A 21131-nucleotide genomic window follows, 5' to 3' on the forward strand; every position below is an offset into this window, starting at 1 on the left:
TTCTGAGAGCAACTATTTTGCTTGTGTGATCTTTCTAACATCGCTCTACTAAGACAGTTATAACATTATAACAGTAAAATTATTCGAAAAACTTCGAGAAACGTGATTCACAGAATTTATAACAAATCAGAAAATTCGGGTTCTTCCGAATTATCTTCATTTAATTTCATCATTCATTAAGGTATATTTTGACAAAATCGTTTAGTAAATTATTGAAATTATTTTTTCAACAGATGATGGAGAAAAATAACATGGTTACTCCTAAATTGCATTTCATTTCGCATTATTCGGAAATGATGAACTTTTACGGCAATTTAGGTAAATTTGCCACAATGTGCTTCGAGAGGAAGAGCATCGGCTTCTCAAAACATTGGTCGCTCATTCAAAAAACTTTATAAATGTGGCATATTCACTTTCTTGGCTACATCAAGCAAAAATCGCTTCGGATCAAGAAACAGATGAAACTAGTAAGAATTATATTATCTTGAAAGAAGGACGGTTTAATTTTTATTTTTTGATCTCTTAAAATAGTAAACGAATGGCCAACAACCAAAAAATATTGTTCGTTATATGAACAAGAAAGATTCAACACACGAATTCATGAAAGCAGTCAGCTTTCTAAAAATCGGTGAAAAAATAATGGTAATCGGCAATAAAATTTTGGCCGAAGACACAAATCTAACTTATATCAACCTGGCCATGTTGCTCGTGATTCGAAATCGAAATTTTTATGTATAAAAAAAGTTAGATCTTCGGAGAAAAATGTGACTAAGAAGGAAGAATTGGAAGAAGTTATGGTGCTTTTTGGACTGATTTTGTTATCATCCTCTCAAAAAAAGAAAAGAATTTGGTACAATAGATGGTTTGTTAATCGAAAGAGATATTTTCGAATTCGTATCATCGACCAATGTCTTCTTTGCCAAAGATAATCTTCGAAAAATCCATTCATTTCATTCATTTTAATCATTGATTTTTTTTTCATCCTTATACCAATTTTTTTCTTTTGGAAATATCCATTATCAATTAAAAATAAATAAGAATCAGTGGAAACAATTCAAAAAATTAATTTGAATTGCTTAAAAAAATAAACATTATATATTTCGTAAAAACTTTTTTCTTTTTTTTTATGCAACTTTCCAGAAAACCATTCGAGCTGAGGCACAGCAAAAACATAGGAACTTTTTTTCTGCAGACGGCCTCAACACAATTTATGCTGGCCGCCTCAGCGGCAATTGCGCTGGTGTAATGGGAGCTTGAGTGAAATTTCTCACACAAACTAATTCATCAATTCGAAATGATGATGGCTGGCGAACGAAAAAGAAATTCAAATTTCTATTTTTTTAATTTTTTAATTTTATTTTCAATCTGGAAGGTGTTTTGTCAGGAAGTTTTTTAAATAAATTATTTTTTTTCTTAATAAACATTATCCATTAATTAAAACAAAAACAAAACAAAAAACAACGGAAAAAATTTTTTGATTTTTGGGCACATTGGGTGGACGTTTAAAGTTTGGTTAGTTGGAATTTTCTTTGAATTGAAAAAAAATTGTTTTTAGAAAAATAATTTTTTTGGAAAAAAAGGTTGTGTGTGTGTGATACAAGGATTCATTTTGTGTGAAGGGAAATTAGATTATGAATAAGGGATTCATCACATTCTGGAAAATGTGAAATGTTTTTCGTTTGGAATAGAATGAAATTCACACACATACAGAATTCGTTACAATTTCAAAATCAAAAAGGACATTTTTCAAGGTTATCAGGGCACTTTGATAATAATAACAACAGAATTGGCAGGGGAAGAAAAAAAAATTTTCAAAAATCATAAAAAAATGACTGGAAGAAAAGTGAAGTGGGAGAAGAAATTTGGAATTTGTTTCAAAAAATTTTTCAAGATTTGGCGATTAAATTATCCATCATCATCATTAGCAAATCGATTGAGATTTGGGATATTCTATGTTTAAAATAAGCTTTGGTTTCGTTTTTGTTTTGTTTTGAAAAATAAATTTCTTATGCTGTTTTTTTTTGGGTATTTCGTTCGTTCATTTGTTCAATTGTTGTTGTTCAACGGTTTTTTTTGGTTTTCAATATTTTGTTTGGCACAATAGTGACTTGTTGGTTGATTCAAGCAATTTTTTGGCTATGAAGTAGAATTTTTTTTATACAGAAAATAAAATTGAAATAAAATCCAATAAGGAAGACCATAATAATATTTTTTTTTTGCTCAATCTTCTTTCAACTACTTTCCATTAATGTTTTTGAACGTTTAAATGGTTTACTTGCACGACGTCGTCCACTACGTGATTTATCTTTATCTTTATCTTTTTCCTTAACAGATGTTCCACTATTTTTATTTGTTGTTGTTGTTGTCGAGGTTGATGATTCAGCTCTTTCAGCCCAAAAATTTGCCGTATGTCGTAAATGAATAAGATCAGAACTAGCTAAATTATATGCATGTGGAAGTGTCATACGACGAAAACGATTTGGTGATTCAACTTTACGAATATCAACACTACTTGGATCAGCCTGGAAAATAAAATTTTGAAAAAATGTAAATCAATCAAACAAATTATTTACCTGAAATGCTAATGCATTCATAATAACATGATCAGGTACAACACCTAATGGATGAACTTCACGCATCAATATTGATGCTGGAATTTTATAAAATTCAATACATTCTAAAAAATTTGATATAACATCACGTAAATCTAATGTACCACATGATGATTCACATGATCTTTGTGACCAATGTAATGCTGCTTGAAATTTGGTTAATTCATCAGCATTCAATTCTTCACGTGAAAGTATTAATCGTACAACATGTTCAGGTAATAATGCAAATGATCCTAATGATAATACTTCATTACCATGTTTATCAACAAATTCTAATACACGTTGTACTAATGATTTTGTACATTTATATTGTATATAACGTTCAGCTGATGCTAATATTGAATTAACAGTATCAACAGTAATACAACATGTTACAAAACCAATACAAGCACGACGTAATTCTTCCAGACCATAATAATCGGCTGCATTCATTAAGCCTATATTAGATAAGTGAAGGTAAGTGTGAAAAAAAAGAACACAAAAAATCAATCAATCAATTATCGATTTTCCATCTTTTACGTTTGAATAAACATAACATCGAATCGAACATACCTAATAATGTACGAGCCTGTAATGTAACACAACCGGTATGAATATATTCAATTAATTGACGAAATACATCTGGTTCAAATTCTTCAATTATCATTGTTTGATGTGTTTGTACTATTGGCTACATAATAAAATGGATGGAAAAATTTCGTAAATGGAAATGAATTTGTCATATAAAAGAAAACATTAAGTAAATATTTAATCAACATCATCATCACATATTACACTTGCCTGTTGTTGATTGAATGGTAGACCATTTAATATTGGTTCAGAACTACGTTTAAGAAATAATTTCAATTTAGTATCTCTTGTTGTTGTTGATGATGATGATGATGTTGTTGTTTCTTTTCGTTTATTATTCTGTTTATTATCATCTTTATGTTGTTGTTGTTGATTGATAATTGTTGGTTGTTTTTGTCCATAAAGTAATTTATGAAATACTCTTGAACGTGATGCTAATACTGCTTTTACACCACAAACTGGTTCACGTGATTTTTCACCTTTGAAAATAATTCAAATCAACAAAATTTCATTAAATTGAAAAGTTTTACAAGAAAACAAAACTTACCAACTAAAAATGTTATATCACATAATTCGGGCATACTTGCTAAAAATTTCATATCTTCAGCTAAACCAGTACGATTTTCATATATAGAATAATCCAGAGTATCTTCAGCTTCATCAAGATCAAAATTTAAATCAAAATCAAATTGACCAACAATATCATTAGTTTCTTGATGTATTAATTTTCCTTTATTCGTTTTTGTTGTTGATGATTGATTAATGTTTGATGTTGATTTTTGACGATAATCATTATTATTATCGGCATTCGATTTACCCAAATGAAGACTATTTGGTGGTTCATGTTGTCTTACTTGTTGTAGTTGTTGTTGTGGTTGTGGTTCATTTTGTTCATGTTTTGTTTCAATAATATCATCGGATTTATTTGATTTTTCTATTGATTTTTTTCGATTATTCGATGCATCGGCATCATCATCGTCATTATCATCATCATCTTCGCCATCATCATCATCGTCGTCGTCGTCGTCATCATCATCATCATCATCAACATTATCATCATCATCATGATGATGATGAAGAATATCATTAAAATGTATTGTACGATGTTCGGATGTCATTTCATTTGTTGTGAATGACTTTGATGAAAAATAGCTAAAAAACTAAAAACAAAACAAAAGAATTTCAATTACTTATACAAACAATTCTTGTTGAAAACATCATCACTTTTCTGTTTGGTAAATAAAATTAATGATGATTAGGGTGATTTCCAAGAAAAACAAAAATTATCAAGGGAAACATCAATCTATGAGAGGAATATCAGGTTTCAATTCTGGATTATTTTTCAGGATGTGATGGTTTGGTTAGTTAGTTAGTTAGTGAAGTGTGTGGTTCAATTTTTGACAGAATATAAAAAAAGGAGAGAATCCAGAATAAACTTTGGTTGTTTAGTTTGTTTCAAAGTCTTGAAATGAATAATTTGACTTGAAATGAAAATGAAAATAAATTGCTTCGGGCATCATCATCAACAACAACAACAACGACGAAAATTCTTCACTTTTTCTTCCTTCCTTCTCTATTCGAGTGTTTAATACCGGAATTCAACGAATGAAATGATGATGGAATGATGGAGTGAAACGCATTCGCATTAGAATTGAATATGAAAGGAGAGAAAGAGAGTGTGTTTGCTTTGGTATTGGTGATATGTAGGTGGAAATAGAGAATCAAGAATCAAGAATTCATGTCAGTGTACCACCAAACAACAACAACGACAACCACAATGCCTAATGGGATCCATCTGTTTTTATTATTTTTTTTTCTTTACTTTTTTTTTACCAACCATCATCATCATCATCATTCTTGTTTACTTGATTCAAGAATTCTATTTACACAAAGTTGTTGATGATGAAAAATAGCCCAGTGAAAAAAGAAAAATTCACGTCCAAAATAAAGAGAATATTCTTTTGGACGTGAATTTCTCTCTCTCCCTCTCTCGGAAAAATGAAAATAACCCTGCAAAAAAATAATAATAACCGAATCCTTTTGAAATAAAAGATGTCTGTGTATCTTGTGTCGGGTATTTGTAATTTCCAAACTGGAAAAACTCCCGTTTGAAAAAAACCTTGTGTTTCTGGATTTTTTTTTCAATTTATAAATCTAACCATATCTAACCGAAACACAACCAGAAAAAAAACTTTTTCTTTTTCATCCAAAACCTGGCGAAAAAATGAAAACTTTCTATATAAAAAAAACGAACGAAAAATATTCCAGATAAAAACATACAGTGTGTGAGTAGACCAGAAAAATACCAGAAAGAAAACTTTTTTTTTGTCTGGAAAAAAGAATCTTTCTGAATTGAATTCTCTGTTGTTGTTGTTGTTGTCGTATAATTCTGCTCTATATATGAAATTCTAGTTAAAAATTTACCTCAACCAACAAAAAAAATTACGAATTTTTTCTGGTGAAAAAGAGAATGGATAGAAAAAAAAACACCAAGAGATAAAACGAATCTTCCTTTCAAATGGATTTATAATTGAATCAAAAGCTTTTTTAATTTGATTTTCTAATTGAAACAAAAAACCTGAATCAATCGAACGTTTGATTGATTGAGTGGAAAACTGGAGTGGTAGTTTTTTTTTGTAAAACTTACCTTTGATAACAACGTCGTCGTCGTCGTCTTTATCGTTGTTAAATAACACAAAATGAAGGAAAAACGATGAAACAAATGAATTTGGAGGACCAAACAGAAGCAGAAAAAAGATGAAAATTTCAATTACACAAGAATTGTAAAGTTTTGCAGTGAGTGGATGAATGATGAAAGTTGATGAAAAAAATTCTTTGGAAAAATATCAAATTCCAATAAAGATTATTTCAATTGTTTAACGATGATGATCATGATCATGAATTTGAACAAAGAATTTTGAAAGAATTTTGGAAAAAAATTAAAATTTTTTGAAATGGAAGCCGAGAGATCAATTAACAAAAAAAAAGAAAAGATTCTTTTTTTTCAACATCGATTGTGAATATCGATAGTTGGGTGATGGTGGTGGGTATTATTGACGGATTCGATTTTCTTTTTTTGTCATTGAGTTACATTGTGATGAATTTTGTTGGTTTAATTTTTCATTTTTTAGAAATAAATCTTTTTACATTGAAAATCAATAATCACTTTTCAATGATGATTCTTTCGATTCGATTTTGGAAACAAAGAAGAAGACCAGAAAATTTTTTTTTTGGGAAAGAAAAATGAATGAAAATCTTTCCTTCAACAATAAGCTCTCAACATTATTATTCGTTATCGGTTGGTTGTTTTTGAATTTTGAACCGAAAAAAAAACAAAACAAACAAAACTATGAAAAAAAAGTGAAAATTGTCGACGTTTCGGTTATTTGTTTCTGTTTCTGTTTGTTTTGGTTTCTTCCAAACCGTTGGTTTCGTTGCGAAGAAAAAAAAATACGGGAATGAGACTAGAGAGGAGAAACACACAAACACAAACACAAAAAATCTTAAACATCTCTCTGTTTTTTTTTGTTCGAAGCGCGCATTTGATCCAGAAATTTTCGTTTTTTTTTTTTTGATTGAAAAAAGGAAAGAATTTTTTTTTCATTTGCTTCTTCCTATTCTCCACGAATATTCTGTGTGTGTGTGTAAATAGGTGTTCTATATATAAAATGTTTGTGCGCATGCACAGTTCGTGTCCATCAACCAACCAACTAAAGAATCCAAAGAATTTTTTTTTTCCAAAATAATTCTTCAATTCTGTTGTTGTTGGAACCACCAAATAACCATATGTCTCTCTCTCTCTCTCTCTCTGTGTGCCCCTGACCATTTCATTTCATTTTACCATCACCACTATCTATCTATCTATCAATCAATCAATCAATCTCATTGTCATCTAAAAACAAACCATCGTCACACATACAAAAAAAAAACTTTGAAACCTATTGAGAAATATATAGTGAGAGATAGTATTAGAAATTCTGTAATTCTGTGTGTGTGTTTAAAGAGAGAGAGAGAGCAAGTGATCTCCAATACCTATATGTATAGAATATTCTATGTTGAAAAGAAGAAGAATCAAAAGAGAGAGAGAGACCAAAACACTATATATTTATGTGAAAAAGAATCATCATTATTTTTTTTTTGAATAATAATTCTTCATTGAATAAAGAATCGTATATATGATAAATAAATAATAAATATTCATGTTTTCCTATTTCTACCTATTTTGGGATTCTTTTTGAAAGAAAATTTTGATTCACTCTGTGTATTACCGATTGATTGCACACCGTGAATACACACACACAGCATATTGACGATTGAATGACAGCAGAATTTTTTCTTCTTCTTGAAATTCCAGGTTATGGAATTTACCAAATTATTCTCAATTCCATTCTGATGATTCTGCACAGAATCCTGAATAAATGTGAAAAAAAATTGATGAGATTTTCGTTTTTTTTTTTTTTGGAACATGTCTGTTTTGTCAATCGTCTATAGGTGGAATTTCTATTTCGTTTTCGTTCAATGATCACGACCAATGATATAGAGATTAGAGAAAGAAAGAAAATCTTGTTTTTGTTTTCAACAGAAAAACATCACGAAAGTCAGTCGAAACGAAACGAAAAATGTTTTAAATAATTTAACCCTTAACACTCCAGACAAAAAAAATTCTAATGGAAAATGTCCCCTCAGAGGGGACATTGGAGTGGTAAGAGTTAAAACAGAAAAAGAGAGTTGCTGTTGTTGTTTCAATTGATAAAATGCAATTTGAATGGAAAAAAACAACAACAACAGAGAGAGAGAGACAAGATTCATTTAAGCATCCATTCATTTATCGAAAAAAAAACAAAATTGAAAGAGTTGAAGCATTTAATTAATGATATTTGGTGAAGTAAACTGAGAAAAAAACTAGGTAAACGGATATATCGTGATGTTTCGTTTCAATTTAAAAAAAATGAACGGGATTTTTTTCATTGTTTATCAACGGTATCTTTGTTTTATCAAAAAAAAATGACCGAGATATACATTTCCATTCAAAATAAAATGGACAACGTTTTCACTGTTGTACAGGATTTTTGTTTTCTTAGTTGTTGTTTTGTTTTTCAGGTGAGAAAATTTAAATGAGATTTCGTTGTTTTTCGGGAGAAAAGATCATTTCTTCAGAGACAGACTTACTTGAGTGAGAAACAAAAACATCTGGCCAAAACATTATCTTTTTGATTGAATCGAAGCGAATCAACCGAAAATTATTATTATTATTTTTTTTGGCGAAAAATTCATTTTTTTCATCTTGTTATTACACATCACACGAACACAGACACAGATGTGTGTTTAATATCCAACTTGGGTTAAAATAGAATCGAATCCTATTACACAAAAATCGAATATTATGGATCTTATCAAATTGATTTTATTCATAATATTTTCTTCATCGATAAATCTTTCAATAAATCAATGTTCAGTTGTTGTTGTTGATAATAATCATGGCGGCGGTGGTGATAAGAATAATAATGATGATGATAAAAAACAAGCAATCATTTTGCCATTAAACGATAGAACAAAATCAACAATATCGATTATTAAAACCAATTCGGATCATCATCATCAACGTGATGATAAAATTGATCCAAATGAACAGGGTATGTTTGTTTTTTTCTGTTTGAAACTGAATTTAACTGAATTTTTAAAATTGTTTCCAAAGCAATTATACTTCATGAAATTCATAAACATCATCATAATGATCATCCAAATCTACCACATAAGATTATAATCGAAGAAGAAGATGACGATAACGATCATGACGATGATGAAATTATTGATGAAATAACACCACCAATGACTTATATCAAAGAACGAGAATCATATGTTCATCATCATCAACAACCAGAAATTGTACAGTTTTCTCATCAACCAAATGGTTATGGTACACCAAAATCACCAATTTTAGTACATTTAGTTGCACCAAATATCCGACGTAAACATGATAATGGTATACCGGATTTATTAGCAATTCTGGCACCATTAGCAGCAATACCATTAATCGGTAGTTTGGCTGTAAGTAGTTTTACAACTATGTTAACATTAACTGGTCTTGGACGTAGACGTAGAAAACGTAGCCTATCGTTACATGATAATGTTTTGAATTTTTTAAATTCTACAATCAACGATCAATCATCATCGACAACAACATTTGATAATTTTAAAAATTTAACCAATCATTCATCGATAAATTATCCATGGAATGGTACAACATTCAATAACGATAATAACGATCAAAAAAATCATGATAATCAAACACGTATTGTACCAATATCGGAATTATTTCAATTAGATATTGTACAACAATATTTACGACAATCCGGACGACCAGATCATAATGATGAAATAATTGCAAGTTATTTATCATGTCGTGGTATGTTTTCCAATTCGAATAATTGTTTAGAACGTTTGGCATGTCATTATGCTGATTATAAAAATGGTCGTTTACGTCCATTGGAAAGAGATGTTGCTGCATTGTAAGTTTTGTTTTGTTTATTTCAGAATTAATTAATTAATTACAAAAATGATAATCATTATCGTTCTTTTTTTTTGACTATTTCGACCCCATCATGATCAAAAAAAAAAAAAAAAACAATCAGAATCATTTATTCATTATTACGAAATAGTCATATTGATAATCAATTTAAACGTCGTCTTCAACGTGCTGCTCTATTTGGTTATGATCATACTACAACATCATCTTTTTCATCTGGAACATCATCATCGTTGAATGATCGAGAACCATCTTTTGTTGCTGTTTGTGACCGTGAATTTCCATGTCCTAGAAATGAAATGCCCTGATAAAAATTCAAAATTCCAAAGTATTTCTTCAATTGCAATATTCATTCAATCGAAAAAACGAAAACAATTAAAAGAAAAACAAAAAAATCAGAATTTCAATGAAGAAAATTAGATCAACATTTGTTGTTCGTTTAGTTTTTCTTTTTGTTATTTTGTCAACTGAACCACAAACCAGCAGCAGAAAGACAAATTTTTGATTCACTGAATTTTGATTTTGTCAAAAAAAAAAATTCTTTTTTTAAATAAAAATTTATCAAACGTTTCTGTTTTTCCCCTTAACATCATTGTTATTAAAAATTGAATAACCCGTGTTATGCACGGGTAATTTTTTATATAAAAAAACATTCCATTTGTGTTTGATTTATCGGATGGATGGATTCAGGCGATGATGACGCCTTTTCTAATTTTCTTTTCTTGGTTGATAACAAGTTTTTTTAAAAAATAAAAATAAAAATTTAAATTTCTTAAAAAAAATTATTTGATGGAATTTCGCATAATTGCAATAACAACAACAACGAGAATAACAACCACGAAAAAAAAATGAATTTTAACATTATTAAAATATCAATCATACTGATGAGATTTATTTGAAAGGAATTTTTATTCAAATTTTGTTTGTTGTTGTTGTTTGATTTGAATTTATTAAATCCATCATTGATGGCAATTTTATTAATAACATTATTATTAATATCGACGATACAAAATGTACAAAATGTTTGTATATCATCATCAACATTGGCCGAATCAATTATCAAATCATCACCATCATTATGTTTTAATAACAATGATACAAATATTTTAAATCATCGATTAATCGATGAATCATTATCGATTAATTCGTCCATCATCACTCAACCATCATTATCGAACTCAATTGAAAATGTTGCCGAATCAAGACAGATTCCTGTTGTACGTTCAAAATTGATTAAAAACAATAATAATAATAATGGTGGTCGAAAGAAAAAACGTAAAGTTTATAAAATTCATGGACATCATCATTATCATCCAACAACAACAATGGTGGAAAGATTACCCATACAACGACAACGAAAAAAATCCATTTTCATACCGGTTGCATTATATTCGGTAACAAAAAAATTACCAAAAAATTCAAATGCAAATTTACCAAGGAAAATTTCATCATCATCAAATGTTTCGATACGAAGAAATCCATTGAATTATCAGGATAATTTCGATGGTCAAGATTATCAACAACAACAACAACAAGATGGTGATGATTATGAAATGCGTAAAGAAAGTGCCGTTTATGGTTATATTGAAAAACCAGAAGTTATTGAATTTAAAGGACAATATTATTATGGTGGTAGTGGTGGTGGTGGTGCTAATAGTGGTAACGGAAACGATGAAAATAATCAAAATGATGATCAAAGTGGTGGTGGTGATAATATTGGTGGTAGAATTGTATCATCATCCGATCATGATAATGATAATATTATTGTTGATGATGGTTATCCATCACCACCAATGATGGACATTCATCGACATTATGATGAAGATCATCATCCACCATCATCAACATATTTACCCTCATCATCAAATGATTATCATTTAAATGATTATCATCATCATAATCATGAACCATATCATCATCATCATGGTGGTGATTATTATGATCATCATAATTATCATGATATGCCATCATCATCATCCGCTTATCCAATGATGTCACCAATGTATCATCATCATCATGATTCATATGATGATCATTTTGAACCATCAATATCAACATTATTAGCGGCTAAATTGAAGAAAAGTGAGTTTTTGATTTGTAATTTTTTTATAATTTATAATTTTTGTAATTTTTTTCATAAATAGTTTTATTGGTCAAAGGTATTACGGCAAAAGGTTTGCTGCTAGCATCGATACCACTATTATTATCACCATTATTAAGTTATATGCTAACACCGGTTGTTATACCGATAACGGCTACAGTTGCTGCTGGTCGTCGTCGTCGAAGAAAACGTCAAATTTTTCCATCAACAACAACGATCAGTGATGACAACGATATGGATGATATTGAAATAATTTTAAAATTCCTACAACCAATTTTTCAACAAAATGATTTATGGCTGAATAAAGCAGTGGCAAATTTTTTAAACCATGATGGATTTTTTCAAACAAACGATCATTGTTTTGAACAATTAGCATGCCAAATTGTTGATGATTATCATCAAGATCACCATTATCTCAATTCACCATCATCAAAGACATCGAAATTGGATAAATATCAAAATACAAGACGTGTTGCAGCATCGCTGTAAGTTTCTTGTTTTGTTTTTATGGAAAAAATGTTTTTAAAAATTTTACTTTTTTTTACAGAATCCTTAAACATTTATTACAAAATGAATTTGTAACGAAAAATTTTAAAAAACGTATCGAAAAAATTATTATTCAACAAAAACATCGTGTGGAGAAAAAACAATGGTGGAAACAATGTTCAAATCAATATAAATGTAATCGATTTGTTAAGAAAAAGATAAAACAAAACAAAACAAATTTGATTGATTGATTGATTAAAACCGCAAACATCCTGGATTTCTGTCACCGTTCTCTCTCTCTCTCTATCTTTTTTTTGGCAGCCAGTTTTTCCATTCATAACATAATGACATCTTATGAATATTATTATTGAATTTTCACTTTACTTATTGAACAAATTGATGAAGGTCAATTTTCGTTTGAATTATTTTCAATCATCATCATCATCATCATAACCATTTTTGGTTTTACAAAAAAAAAAAAATTATTTATTTAAAAACAAATTTGGTTACCAAATTCACTCCATTTACTTTACATTTTTTTTTTTGTTTTCATGTTTATTTTTCACACACACACAAACCAAGAGAAACAAAACAAAACAAAAAAATTCAAAACATTAACATAATTTTCATCGGTTCATCACTGTTAATTTCATTTCATTTCCTAATAACTAAATTCAAAATAAACATTCTTTTTTTTCAAAAAATCAAAAAAAATGTAAAAGTAAAATTTGAATTTCCAGTTTTTTTTGGAATCTTACCTTTGTTGTTGATCTAATCATCATCGATCATAATCGATGTGTGTGTGTCTGGTGGATTCTATATTTAGAAAACGAAGAAATAAAACGAAGCAGGTGTTTTTTTTCTCGGATCATTTCTTGTTTCTGTTGTTTGTGTTGGTCATTTTGAAACAGGTGTTGTTTTCAATGACCAAACCACTACTCTACCACCACCATCAAGATAACTTTGTAATTTTCAACCCGAAAAATGTTTTTTTCAAACCGTATTTTGTGAATGCAAAAAACAAACATGAAAAATTTTGATGATGTAATCCACTAACATCATCATCATCATCCGCAAAGATATTTTAATCAATTTTTTTTTGGTTTGATGTCTATTTTGTTTGACAGTTTTTGTTTATTGATTCTTGTTAGTAAAAAGTGTTTGTGTTGTTGTTTATTGTCAAATTATTACATAACAACAAACATCATCGTCATTTGGATTTAACCGAACAACATCATCATCGTTGTATCCCAAAAAACAACAACAATCAATAGATTTGACAGTTTTTTTGTTGAACATCATTTATCAATTGAATTAAATTATGATCGATCATCATCGAAAGGAAAGAAGATCAATAAATGAATGAGTAATATGAAAATTCATTCATTTTTTTTTTTGGTTTGTTTGCTTTTGTTGTTACAAATATCTCAGTTGATAATCAACGATGATGATGATGTTAAATTATTTTTCTGGATTAATTTTTTTCCTTTCATCGATTTTCAATAACAACAACAACAACAACAATATACCAACCATGACATGAATATAGAGCAAAAGAATACAGAGATAAATATTCGAGGGCAGTATGTTTATCCAAAAGAAAAAAAAAATCTTCTTTCAATAAAGATGCTCCGTTATAATGGTGTTTGTCTCTGGTCGGTTGGTTCGTTTATTTCTCCACACTGCAGTCATTCATCTTCAATCATTGAACTTTTGTGTTGGCTGATGGATGGATATAATATCTTCAATCCAGCAACATTTTGTTTTCCAAACAAACATTGATTTCTTTGTTTGACATGAGAAAAAAAAAAGACCAACTGAACCGAACAGCCGATTGTATACAGCTACAGTTCTTGTATATAATTCGACTAAAGAAGATAAAAATGATTTTTTTTTTTGGGTTTAGAACATATGGCCTGTGTTTAGTTGTAAAATTTAAAATTTTGAAATATCTAAACATATAAGATTTACATACCATACCAGCAGCATTTAAGCAAATCGTAAATGTGCCAAAATACAACAGAACAAAACGAAATTCTGCCAAAATTTCTGTTTCTTGTTTTCACAAATAACTTTACTTCGAAGTGAGAAAAAACAAACGGAACAAGAAAAAACTAGCGGCAAAATATAATATTCTGTTGTTTGATGATGATGAGAATATTCATTCAAATTATCATCATCATCAAGCAATGAGGGCAAAGATGGTGCGTTTATTTGTTTGTGTGTAATTTTTTTTCTTCGGATGAAAAATCCGAAAATATCTTTGACTGCCATTTCATTCATTTCATTCTTGTAAATGGTGGTATGTAAATATCTTTTGGTGTGGTGTGTTGATGATGAGCAACAACAGTTGCAATAAATGAACAACGACGACGACGATAATGATAATGACGAAGACGAAACTTTGAACACATATTGCCCGGTATGTTGAACAAAATGTGTGTGATTCATTAGAAAAAAACCGTTCGAACAACAGCAACGATGAAATCGACGACGAATAAACAAAACTGAAATAAAAAGACAAGACAAAAATTATACATTAAAAACAAACAACGATAAAAATATTATTGAAACCAGAAACCAACCGTTTTTCATTCATTTTTCTTAAAAAATTTCATTCAAAAAAATTCATCAAATAAACAACAGAATTTTCAACAACAAAAACAAATCGAATGTTTTTCCGTTCTGTTTTATTCGAATAGCCAAAATTAGTCGATATAGTGGTGGGTGTGTGTTTGATGTGTTCGATGGGTGGATAATGCCGCCTATTCTATAATCTGATTATTCTGAAATTCCAACAAAAAAATTCCTTGGTTTCAACAATGTGATTCATTTGTAAATGAAATTTTCTTCTTTCTTTATTCTTTCGTCACCCTCATTTTCAAAACAAAACCAATTATGATTGTGCGTGGGTGTATTGTGTGAAATTCATTTGAAAGATCAATAAAAAAAACTAGTCATTGATTTTGTTTGTTAAACAATCAAAAAAAGGATTACATCAATTAATCATCATGCCAGAACAACATAAACGTATCTGGTTTCATCGAAAAATCAATTACAATGATTTTAATTATTCATTGATGATGATAATAATTTTATCAATATTATCATCATCAACATTGTTGATAAATGCATTTAATTTGGATACATTTACAGCATTAATACAACGTGGTCCAACCGATACTTATTTTGGTTTTTCGGTTGCATTACATAAAGATCGTAATGTTAGCTGGTAAGTTTGTTTGTTTTTGTTTTTTTTTGATCTGGTTTTCTTTCAAACAAAATTTATTGATTTTTTGTCTTGAAACATGATGAAATATTCTGTCTTTTGGCCACCATCATCATCAAAATGGCTGATCAAACAAACAAATCTTCGTTTTGTTTGTTTGTCGATCAGCTTTTGTGTGTGTGTGTGTGTTGTTTATCATCTGTTTGACACACATATTTTTCAAAAAAAATAGAAAATCAAATGTTGACCATTAAGATTTTGGTTGGTGGTCATTTTGTGAAAAAAAATTGAATCGAAAAAATTTACAGTGATTGGTGATTGCTGTTTTTTTTTGTTTTCACGGAAAATAAATTAGCACGAAAAAAAAATTTGTTGTTGTTGTTTTCAAAAATTCAAATTTCCGTTCTAAATTTTCTTATTTTCGGTTATTATAATTATTTTTTTCGTTGTTGTTGTTGAAATGAATTAAAGAGGGAAGAAAAAACACACAGAGAAAGAGAAAGAGAGGGAGAAAAAAACCACGATTATTTGCGAAAAAAACCTACGCAAAATCTCCCGGATACTAAATCAAACTAACAACGTGAATGAAATTTACATACAAAAAAAATCATTCAAACAGAGAGAGAGATGGATGGATATGTCATCAAAGTCGGGCAACAGAATTTGCTCTTTTTTTTGTTGTTGTTCGTTTTTTTATTCGGTGACAATGCCGACGATGATGATGATGATGACGAAGACGACGACAACGGAGACACGATAATCCAATTTTTGATTTCAATCCAAAAAACAAAATCAACAAACAAAATTCGGTTATTTTGAAGATTATTTTTCGAATGCAAAAAAAAATAAACCTCGACACATTATGATTACAAATACAAATCATCAAAAAAAACATTGCGGAACAAACGCCAACGTTCGATTCTATTTTAACAGCAATGGTTATTCAGTTTGACAATAACGAAAAAACAACCAAAAAAAACCGTTTTTTTCCGTTGAAAGAATATATTTTTTCTTTCAAACAAACAAACAAACAGAATATTCTTATTCATCATCATCATTATCATTAACATTCAAGATTTTTACATGCATAAATGATTATTAATATTTGAATAGTAAAAAAGAAAAATATGGTATCCACTATTTTTAGAATCATCGTCACACAGAGTGATCATCATAATCCACAATATCATCATCATTAACTAAAGTTGAAATAGTGGAAAGAATAAAAAACATTCGAAAGATAATTTATAAATAATTTAAAATATTTGAAAAAAAAGATAAGAATGGAAAGTTTGCTAGTGTTTTTTTTTCTCTCACAAACATTAAAAATATTTTAAAATAGCAAAAAAATAAATTTACAAATGAAAAATTCATTTGCAAGTATGAGTATTTTCATTGAAATATTGATGATGGCCCATATGTTCAACACATGTCCATGATGGTCAAAACTTTTTTTTTCTTTTTTTTGATTGATATTTGATGATTGATAACATGTGTTCAAAAATTGTTTGAAAATTTAATTAACATTTTTTTCTTGTTTTTTTTTCAATTAGGTTATTAGCCGGTGCACCATTAGCACAAACTGATCAACCAAATGTTGAACATGGTGGTGCTGTTTATCGTTGTTCAATTGATTCAATAAATACATGTCAACAAATACAATTTGATCGTACTGGACCATCGGTTGTTAAAATAAAAGGACATGATTATCAAGAAGATGAAAAATCTAATCAATGGTTTGGTGCTACATTACATAGTCAACCGGAAGGACCTATTGTAGCATGTGCACCAAGATTTGTTTATTTTACCAATAGCCTAACAAGACGAGATCCAATTGGTACTTGTTGGATATCACGTGGTTCATTTACCGGTTTTTATCAATATTCACCATGTCGTAATAATAATTGGGGTTATCATCGGCAAGGTTCATGTCAAGCTGGTATTGCAGCAGCCGTTACAAAAAATGGTAAACAATTATTTATCGGTGCACCGGGTAGTTTATATTGGCAAGGACAAATATTTGAACATGATTTAGAATTAATGACAAGTATTCAATCGAAAAATAAAGCACTTTCATCCGAAGATGATAGTTTTCTTGGTATGTTTCTCTCATTTGTTAAAAAAAAATCATGATTTTGTTATGATTGATGATGATTTACAGGATATTCAATAACTGTTGGACAATTTTCCGGTCTAAATGATCGTAATTATGATGCTGCGGTTGGTATGCCAAAAGGAAATAATCATACCGGTAAAGTTGTTATATTTAATTCATTATTACAAAATATTGCCAATATTAGTGGTGAACAAATGGGATCATATTTTGGTTATTCATTAGCAACCGCCGATATTAATGGTGATGGGTATGTTTGTTTGGTTGTTTGGTTTCCATTGTTTTTTTTCTAAATCTCACTCAAATTTTCACCATTGAAAAAAAACAGTTTAGATGATATTATTATCGGTGCACCATTATATTCATCACCAAATGAAAAAGATCAAAGCTATGAAAAAGGTCGAATCTATGTTGCATTACAAAATCGTGATGTAAATATATTCATTTTCGGTTTGAAAATGGAAAAAAAATTCACTAAAAATTTCAATTTTTTGAAAATTAATTTAGCATCAATTTCGTATAAAATCTGAAAATGGTTTTGTTAGTGGTAAAACAAGTAAAGGACGTTTTGGTCTTTCAATTGCATCATTAGGTGATATAAATAAAGATGGTTTTGATGATTTAGCAGTTGGTGCTCCGTATGATGGACCAAATTCAAATGGAATTGTTTATATTTTGCTTGGATCACGTAATGGAATTATAACGGAATTTTCACAAACAATACATGCTGAAGATATATCGGATCCAGGATTACGTACATTTGGTTATAGTTTATCTGGTGGTATGGATATTGATTCAAATACTTATAATGATTTATTGATTGGTGCATATCAATCCGATCGTATTATATTAATGAAAGCCAGACCAGTTGTTAATGTAACAGCAACATTACAAACAACAAAAGATAATATTAATCTTGAAGATCGTGATTGTACAACAAATGATGGTAATCGTGCACTTTGTGTTACAATCAAAGTTTGCCTATCATATTCCGGTGTTGGTGTTGATAATAGACTTGGTAAGTTTTGAGTTTCTTTTGTTTGTTTACTTTTTGAATGTTTTTTTGGCTCATTTTTCCCCCCACATTCATTCAACAGAATTTCATTATCGAACAACGCTAGATGCAAGTGTATCATCAACAATGCCCCGTTTATATTTTCTACATAAAGAACATGAAAATGAAGAAGAATTGGTTACAATTTTAAGCAAAGGACAAACATGGTGTAAAGAACGTCAAGCATATTTTATTGTATGAAAAATTTCTGTTTATTTTCGTTTATTTGATCCATTAACTTTTATGTCATTTTTTTCCATTCCATTAGAATAATGTTCGTGATAAATTAACACCAATCAATATAACATTAGAATATTGGCTACCAAGAATGTCACGTTCATCATCATCATCATCATTATTGGATCAAAATAATATTCCTATTGAATATCCGATGGGAACAATATCGGTTGATTCACGTTTAACACCTATCCTGAATAATGTACAGCCAAGTTTTTTAAGTAAACAATTATCGATTAGAAAAAATTGTGGCTATGATAATATCTGTAAACCTGATCTATCATTATCGGCTAAATTGTATGTGTACTATTGATTTCGATTGATTGATTGATTGATTGATTTTTCTAATGTTTTCATGTTTTTACAGAAATGTAGATGAATATGTTGTTGGTAGTCGAAAAAAATTATTAATGTCCGTTTGGATTAAAAATCAAGGTGAAGATTCATATGAAACAATATTCAATATGCGTATGCCATATGATGTACAATATATTCGTATTAATAAATCGGCTGCACATGTAAGTTATTGAATGATCATGTGATGGATCAAGTTGATTTGAAAATTAATTTGATTCTTTTTTTGTTTTGGAAAAAACAATAATTCAGCCGGAAATTGTTTGCTATGGTGCAAGACCAGAATTAACTGGTGTTAATGATTTAACATGTGATATTGGTAATCCATTACGATCGGGTAAAACAGTAAGTACATTATCATCCGTTGTTTTTGCAAATAAATTATTCATTTTAATCATCATAGGCTGAATTCATTATCATTATGGAACCGGCAAAAATTAATTCAGCAACAACACCAAATTATCTATTTTTAATGAATGTAACAAGCGCTAATATTGAAAATGAAAATCAATTAGAAAATAATCGTTATGAAATTGGTATACCATTACGTGTACAAGCTGATTTGAATATATTTGGTTTATCCGAACCAGAAGTTATTTCATATAATTATTCTACGTTGGAAACTTGGAAAAAACCACAAAATCTTGAAGATATTGGCCGAGAATTTAGTCATTCATATACAGTACAGAATAAAGGTATGACAACAATTAGTCGTGCTGAAATCACAATATTATGGCCAACAAGAGATCTACGAGGAAATTTTCTATTCTATCTAATCGATCAAGTACAAATAAAAGGTCGTCCAAATAAAGGTTTCTGTCGTACAATTACACGTGATGATCTTAATCCACTTGGTTTAAAGTCTCGTAGATCAAATAATCATCATTTGATTCATCGTCAAACAAGAGCATTACCCAATATTTTCAAACGAAAACAAACGATAACGACGACTGAAGATTCAGAAGAAGCTGAACTTCAAGCCAAATATAAAGCACTTACAAGTGTAAGTAATTTTTATTTGATTGAAATTTGTTTTTCTTTTGGCTAATTTTCATCCTTTCATCCCAAATTGAAAATTATATAGTCATGTTTGGATGTTGCAAAATGTACAAAAATCGAATGTATAGTACAAGAATTAGAAACAAATGAAAGTGTTGTATTTACAATACGATCACGTTTCTGGAAAGAACAAATTCAATTAGTTGGATTAGAAGAATTTGAACAATCATCAAAAATGATTGCAATGATCACTGCCTTACCATATGATGTACATAAAAGTTTTCTACAGCCAACAATACAGACAATTAAAACAAAAATATTCGTTACCGGTATGGGACGAATAGAATTAATTCCATTATGGTTAATAATTGCCGCCATTCTAATTGGTTTGCTCATATTAGCAATATTGGCTTGTTGTTTATGGAAATTAGGATTCTTTAAACGTAAACGTCCACCAAGTACATCATCCGATCGTGAACCGCTTCGTAATTCATCACTTTAGGACTATTTTTTTCTTCTTCAAAAAACAAAACAAAACAAAAAAATTCTAATCAAATTCTCAATCAATCAAGAAAGAAAAACATGTTGCTCATTTTTTTTTGTAAAATCATTTTTCGCGAACATAGTTCCTCTTCTTTTTTTCATTATATCGTCCATCAACTTTTGCCATCTATCGGTCATTATCATCAATCATTTTTGGAAAAAAAAATCAATCAATTTTTTTTTCGTTGAAAAATTTCATCATCATCACAATTTAATCGTCATAATTTATTTATCGATTGTAACTTTTGCTTTCTTTCCTCACTGCTGCTCTGTTTATTTTAATTTTATTTTAATTTTGATTTTTGAT

General features: G+C 29.2%; 4 protein-coding genes and 2 long non-coding RNA genes across 9 annotated transcripts; 4 read left to right on the forward strand and 2 right to left on the reverse strand.

Annotated features, from left to right (window-relative positions):
* Positions 1-32: 32 nt before the first annotated feature.
* Positions 33-1462, forward strand: LOC113795581 (uncharacterized). Its single transcript, XR_012846746.1, has 3 exons — positions 33-181; positions 234-467; positions 532-1462. It is a non-coding gene; the product is annotated as an uncharacterized LOC113795581 (long non-coding RNA).
* On the reverse strand, positions 1338-13346 carry gprs (speckle type BTB/POZ protein). 3 transcript variants are annotated; one of them, XM_075822527.1, is made up of 6 exons: positions 13054-13346; positions 3730-4342; positions 3393-3661; positions 3165-3282; positions 2574-3049; positions 1338-2522 (listed from the first exon to the last, which is right to left on the reverse strand). In XM_075822527.1, the coding sequence occupies exons 1-6, from the start codon at positions 13075-13077 to the stop codon at positions 2232-2234; spliced, it is 1791 nt and encodes a 596-aa protein (XP_075678642.1). In that variant the 5' UTR covers positions 13078-13346; the 3' UTR covers positions 1338-2231. The 3 variants fall into 3 exon arrangements, with proteins under 3 accessions (XP_075678642.1, XP_075678643.1, XP_075678644.1); XM_075822528.1 differs by lacking the exon at positions 13054-13346 and adding an exon at positions 8352-8490; XM_075822529.1 differs by lacking the exon at positions 13054-13346 and adding an exon at positions 5830-6667 and having other exon boundaries at positions 1339-2522.
* Positions 8561-10240, forward strand: LOC142645670 (uncharacterized). The gene is made up of 3 exons (XM_075822534.1): positions 8561-8815; positions 8878-9691; positions 9815-10240. The coding sequence occupies exons 1-3, from the start codon at positions 8566-8568 to the stop codon at positions 10014-10016; spliced, it is 1266 nt and encodes a 421-aa protein (XP_075678649.1). The 5' UTR covers positions 8561-8565; the 3' UTR covers positions 10017-10240.
* LOC113795546 (uncharacterized) lies at positions 10611-13373 on the forward strand. Its single transcript, XM_075822530.1, has 3 exons — positions 10611-11790; positions 11853-12294; positions 12357-13373. The coding sequence occupies exons 1-3, from the start codon at positions 10674-10676 to the stop codon at positions 12544-12546; spliced, it is 1749 nt and encodes a 582-aa protein (XP_075678645.1). The 5' UTR covers positions 10611-10673; the 3' UTR covers positions 12547-13373.
* Positions 13374-14236: 863 nt separating this feature from the next.
* LOC113795572 (integrin alpha-PS2-like) lies at positions 14237-20783 on the forward strand. Its single transcript, XM_027345763.2, has 11 exons — positions 14237-15527; positions 17078-17622; positions 17686-17887; positions 17966-18068; positions 18145-18655; positions 18735-18886; positions 18960-19225; positions 19296-19446; positions 19535-19627; positions 19686-20285; positions 20367-20783. The coding sequence occupies exons 1-11, from the start codon at positions 15307-15309 to the stop codon at positions 20781-20783; spliced, it is 3261 nt and encodes a 1086-aa protein (XP_027201564.2). The 5' UTR covers positions 14237-15306.
* Positions 17685-20684, reverse strand: LOC142645671 (uncharacterized). Of its 2 annotated transcripts, none has more exons than XR_012846744.1 (3): positions 20542-20684; positions 19831-20461; positions 17685-19770 (listed from the first exon to the last, which is right to left on the reverse strand). It is a non-coding gene; the product is annotated as an uncharacterized LOC142645671 (long non-coding RNA). The 2 variants fall into 2 exon arrangements; XR_012846743.1 differs by having other exon boundaries at positions 19825-20461.
* Positions 20784-21131: the final 348 nt, after the last annotated feature.

This window comes from Dermatophagoides pteronyssinus, unplaced genomic scaffold, assembly GCF_027571235.1.
Source record: "Dermatophagoides pteronyssinus isolate colony J.1.1.1.1 unplaced genomic scaffold, Derpt_VIB-CSIC_2022.12 sq0018, whole genome shotgun sequence".
Classification (NCBI taxonomy): domain Eukaryota; kingdom Metazoa; phylum Arthropoda; class Arachnida; order Sarcoptiformes; family Pyroglyphidae; genus Dermatophagoides; species Dermatophagoides pteronyssinus.